This window comes from Geospiza fortis, unplaced genomic scaffold, assembly GCF_000277835.1.
Source record: "Geospiza fortis unplaced genomic scaffold, GeoFor_1.0 scaffold145, whole genome shotgun sequence".
Taxonomy (NCBI): Eukaryota; Metazoa; Chordata; class Aves; order Passeriformes; family Thraupidae; genus Geospiza; species Geospiza fortis.
Window position 1 is genome coordinate 513,797 of NW_005054362.1, and position 5,524 is coordinate 519,320.

The 5,524-nt window shown below is 43.9% G+C and overlaps 1 protein-coding gene across 1 annotated transcript in view; it reads right to left on the reverse strand.

Annotated features, from left to right (window-relative positions):
* Window positions 1-602: 602 nt before the first annotated feature.
* Window positions 603-5,524, reverse strand: part of PIWIL1 (piwi like RNA-mediated gene silencing 1) — an 11,640-nt gene continuing 6,718 nt past the window's right edge. Inside the window, exons 11-20 of the mRNA XM_031059498.1 lie at window positions 5,362-5,476; window positions 4,716-4,903; window positions 4,106-4,178; window positions 3,576-3,776; window positions 3,373-3,476; window positions 2,814-2,884; window positions 2,138-2,291; window positions 1,783-1,908; window positions 1,202-1,349; window positions 603-719 (exon numbers count right to left, since the gene is read on the reverse strand). Of these exons, the coding sequence (XP_030915358.1) occupies window positions 603-719; window positions 1,202-1,349; window positions 1,783-1,908; window positions 2,138-2,291; window positions 2,814-2,884; window positions 3,373-3,476; window positions 3,576-3,776; window positions 4,106-4,178; window positions 4,716-4,903; window positions 5,362-5,476 (1,297 nt within the window). The remainder of the gene's footprint in view (window positions 720-1,201; window positions 1,350-1,782; window positions 1,909-2,137; window positions 2,292-2,813; window positions 2,885-3,372; window positions 3,477-3,575; window positions 3,777-4,105; window positions 4,179-4,715; window positions 4,904-5,361; window positions 5,477-5,524) is intronic.

Below are 5,524 nucleotides of genomic sequence, written 5' to 3' on the forward strand. Positions count from 1 at the left end.
GCAGCACCACAGTTTGGGGCTGGTGTGCAAATCCCTCACAATGACAACTGCTCAAAACCCTGCCAAGGTTCTGCATCGCTGTGCGGCCTGCAGACAAAGCCTTGGTAACCAAGAGCACCTGGTCAGCTCCTCTTAAGGTATGAAACAGCTCAGGAGACAAAGCTGGCCCTCATTTTAGCCAAGAAAAACAAGGAATCAACAATATTGAAGCATTTTGAAAATCAGAAGGGTAAATACTAGCTGGAAGAGTTGGGATTCTGGTCTGCATAACTCTCTATCTCCCATGCAAGAAGTAATTCTGTGTAAGACTTATCAAAATGTAAATAAGAACAACCAATAAACTTTGGGAAGAATCTGAGAAAAACTTTAGAAAATAAGTATCAAATATCATAAAAATTTGTTTAGTTATTCTAGCAAGCAGACACCTGTTCAAAATGTAAATCTCAAGCTTTTCCTTGGTACAGTGAAAATAAAATAACTTCCACAGCTGCGCATATCCTGTGCACGTCTCTTACGAAAAACCAAAACTAAACCAAAAGCCAAGACAATTCTACATTCTCTAGAGAGGAACTGCTCCCTTCTGTTTGGCTGGTAACTCAGCTTCAAAGGTAGTACAGTCTGTCTGAAAGCATCAGGTTTGGTTCTCTGTGAATACTCTGACCCACAAGGAAAGCCAATTTATGGGCGTACTGGCAAGGAGCAGGTACTCTGATAATGCCCTGCAGAAAGGGGAAAAAAGAAAAAGAAGGCCTTTATTTTCAGGTAATTTAAATAAGCATGCAGTCGCTGCACCAAAGACCCCTGGACCTCTGAAGTCTGCAAACTTGTAAAATTTGTATTGCCTGTATGCTGATTTGTGAAAATACCTTTACATACCCCCAACACAACAGAAGAACAGATGCAAAAACCCCCAAACTTCCCAACGCCAGTGCCCTCCTGCCACCTCTTTCACAGGTTTACATTCAGTGCTGGGCCTTGCAGAAGGTAGGACATATCGTGTCTGATATGTGCAGCTGCTGAAGTGCCAAAGCTGAAGCACAGCTCAGGCACTCAGAGCTGAGTGCGTGCTGAGTTGGGTGTGCAGCAGAGGCCTCAAGGCAATGCAGCAGCACAGCTCCACCTCCATAAAGGAGCAGATACTTCTGCAGGTAAGAAATGATTTCAATTCTGCATGCAGGCTGTCCCTGGCAGGAGCACTCACCGACCAGTTGTAGTACATGTGGCACAGCTTGTAGGTGAGGCGCTGCACGTGGTCGGGTTTCAGCTGGCTGGTGTCGTAGATCACGTTGTAGTGGGTGGGTGCCACGCAGCCGTTCTTCACCGTCTGGCTCACCACAAAGAAATCATACCTGCCACAGGAAACACCCCACCAGCCTGTTACTGAGAGGGCTGTGTGCCTTGGAAAAATGCCAGTCCCCATGTTATTTGGCTTGTTTTCTTCACTTCATGCTTCTTGAGTGCACCCCAGGAGGATGCCTAGGCTCTGGCCACAAAAGCTTCCTCTGTGTCTGAAAGGCCAGGAGACCTGGAGGAACGTGAATAAACCTTATTATATGGACCAAGTCTTGGTCCATATAATAAACCTCAACTATTTGTTCTATCCCACTTTCCTCCCGATAACCACCCTGTACATGCCCTTAGCTTACACTGCTCATTTTCTCCAGCCCCTGAGCCACACAAGTGTGGGAAGTATTTTTACACTTGATCCTACAGTCCATGTACTGTTGGATCTATCTTTCTGCCCAGGCTGGAGCAGTGTGTGTTACCTCTGCAGGAACTCACCACTCTGGTCTGGTCACCACTGTATCAACAACAGTCCCTGGGGGTGGGTTTTTGAGTCCTCCCCCAATCTCCGCAAAGAACCTGGCACCCACTCGTTTCTTCACCACAATCACAGTGAGTCTCGGGCTAGAAGAAAGGAAAAAGGAAAGAACCAATACTCTCCTAGAAAACTGAACTAGGAGTATTTCAGGAATAGATTCTCTGGAGTTCCAGGGCATTAATTTCACACGTAAGTCTTTACTGATTCAGATTAAATAAGACATTGTTCACAACTTTAGACAAATAGCCTCATTTTGTATCCCAGTGTTTATTTCTCTGCCAGTGTAAAGAAGAGGGTTGGTAGTAACAGATTTACCTGTAGTCAGTACCAATACTCTTCAAGCAATCCAGAAATTGAGGCACTTCATAATTAACCAAAGTATTGAGTTGTCCATCTCCAACACCATCACGATACACAAAAATACGAGAGGGCAAAGACTTATTCCATTTAGACCAGTTCCTCAGAGCAGCTTAAAAAAACAAGAGTAAAAGCCATTAGTTGTAATGACAATTCATTCCAAAACAGAAACAGATTTTTATTCCTAGAAAACCAGCAAGTTGGAAAAGTAAGGTCCTCAATCCTTCAGTAACCTGAAATGGGTCAGCATCCAGCTACACAAACATACTTGCAAGGAAGAGCTCTGCTTTGCACCTGTCTGTGCACCCACAAACAGAAAGGACCCAAGGACACACCTGCTCTGCTGGCCTCTCTCATAGCAGGAGCTGCCCTCCTTGAAATCAGACTCCCTTAAAGCATTCTTGGAAGTGCACTACTCAGTAGTTTTTAATTATTGCAAAGGAATGTGGGAATCATTGAAAGATTTACACAAGATGCTATTCATTTTTAGCAGTACTTATAACAGAATGTTTAATCTGTTGTTATCCAAGTGCAGGCTGGTAAAGCCTCCCCTCAGGCCAGCAGGAGAGGAGGGCTTTGAGGAAGCTGAATTGTCAGTTCTTAGATCTGGCTCTACAAGAACTCCTTCCCTTACTTTGCAAGCAGGTTTTGATTCCATCCACAAGTTCTTGCCCACGACTTTGAACAACGCAGCGGGAGAACCACCTGTGAAGAACAAAATGAAAGAGACCTTCAAAGCATTTCCCAGGCTTACTGCAATGAGTTTATTTTTAAAATGCCCATGACCACTTAGTCTTTATGGGTGTTGTGGGTCAATGCAGGCAAGGAAGAGCTGGGGTTCTAGGAGAATATTCCCCCTAAATAAAAACACGGTAAAAGTGCTACAGCATGACTTAAAATTCTTCTCAACCAAGAACAGCCTTTCACACAAGTCAACACAAAAGGGGAAAGACCCTGTCACCCTGATGCTCTCTATTCATCCCACCACTTGACCCCTCTCTCAAGCAATGTGGGACAATGTCACTCCTTCAAGGGGTGCAGTGGGAAAAATTCACAATATGTTTCACATTAACCATTACAGCAAACCAATTTTGCATTTTCCTGATGGACCACCCCATTGAAGCTGTTTTTCAGTCAGAGGAAAGGTTTTTTTACTGTTTTGGGGTTTTTTACCTGTGGCAGCCTGCTCTTACCGTGTGAGTGACTGATTGAGGCTGGCGACGAAGCCCGCGATGGACTGCTTCCCAGAGACAGTGTCATGGTAACAATCAATGCCCACAATCATCACCTGCTTCAGCTGCAAGGCAATACACACAGCATGGACCTGGTGCATACCGGCCTTGCTTTTGAAATAAAGCCTCATAAAGAGCAGTTACCATTCTAAGAAAATACTTACGGGGATCTCAACACTCCAGAGCTCTCCACCCATTTTACAGTTCATTTGCAAGGCAATTTTTGTTGCCACAGTCATGATAGTCTGCGGTTTACTCAAAGTGCGAGCCAGCACACACTGGCTGGGGACGGGGCAGTCTGTGCACAGGTATTTCTTGATGGCATCATATTTATCCTTTCGGGAGCTAGACAAGATACAAACTACCTTTGAAGGAAAAAAAATCTTTGTAAGAAGCTGCATTCTCAGAGCTATACAGCACTTAAACAGTTCTTTAGGAAAAAGCTCTTATGCGCAAGAGAAATATTCAAATGTTCACAGTGAAAGGAAGAACTGCAAAGTGTCAGTGTCTGTACTTCAGAACCAAAGGCTCTTATCCAGAAGGATACCCATGGTCACTGTTAGGTTTGCACAGGAGGATTAGCAGGTACATAGTGGATTCTCAGGAGCCCAAAGTTGCAGTTCTGAGAGCAAATCCCACTAAACACCAGTTACAGAGAGAAACAGGATTTGAAATTATGGATTTAAATACATACTATGTTTATGTCAGAGGTAACCCTTTGCTGTAAAACCCTTAAATATGCTTCTGTTCTATCATCTACTTCAATCCTGAAAAGAAAGAGAAAATTCTTACAGAAAAAGAACAGCTAACAGCTACTGAAACTTCACCAAAAGCATAAAAGCTCACTACGCATCAATAGTATATGAAATGTCACATTTACAGCTATTAGCAAACCACTTTCACACATCTGAAGATTAAAAGGAATCACCTCCAAACTTAGGCTTCCAAACACAATGAAATTCAAAATTAAAAGCAAGTACGGGTACTCAAGGGAGGATATTTGCAAGGAGAACAGATCAGAATCAGAATACATCCTAAGTCAGCAGAAAATACTCCTTAGAGAAGGGTTTGCTCAATGACTGTCTGTCTGAGACCTCTTAGTTTTGGCATATGAAAAGCTCTCAGAAATAGAAGTATGAGTAAGGAAAGCCAATCACAAGAGAAAACAGAACAATCTGCATACTGAAAGCAACTCTGCTTTATTGAAAACCTCCCACACATCGGCTGTGTGACACACTACACCCTCCCCTCGCTGAACAGCCCAACATGGTGACAGTTTCCCTCAGCTCAGTGAGGACACTCACATGCTTGGCCTGTTCATGTGGATGCCCATGGAGGGGGTGACCTTGAAGAGGCTCTGCAGCAGGGTGTTGGCCACATCGTAGTTGCGGCGCGTGTAGATGAGCAGCCAGCTGTCCATGGGCATGGAGCGGATCAGGGGCACGCCGCGCGTCTCCTTGGTCCAGTCAGCAAACTGAGGGTTGTAATCGAACTGCAGAGCAAAGAGCTCATGTTTGACAACAGCCTCTGACTGAATGCACATCTCCACTGCTCATATGGCTCATCCTACCTGTGCCTGAACACACACTGCCCGTGTTCTAGCTACCGAGCTGAAATCATTAGTGGCTTTTCACCGCAAAGCCTTGGCACCTCCTCTTTAATAGATGGAAACTAATGGCAAACATCTCTGCTCTCCTGGACTGTGTGCCTGACCAGAAGGACTGTCCTCCAAGGATAGCCCTACTGTGATAGAGTGCCTTCAAGGGTTTCTAACCACAGCTTGGGAACAACTTAAGAAATCTGCAAATCTCCTGCTTGGACAAAGACTTGTGTATAACATTTTCACTCTCTATCTTTCACTTATAAACCAAAAAGTACTATTTCCTTCCTTAAGAACTTGTTTAATCAGTGAGACATCCAGAAGATTTTAGAAGTTGATTTATTATTTACCATGGCTCCTGATTGAAAGATCTTTTCTCCTTGAACAATTCTTCCTGTAAAGGACACTGATTTATTATCAAAGCTTAAACCCCAGTTTCGGAGCTCCTTCTGAACATTGTCATCTCTGTTTAAAAACAAGATATAAATGAAAAATGTGAGAAATTTGTTCCTG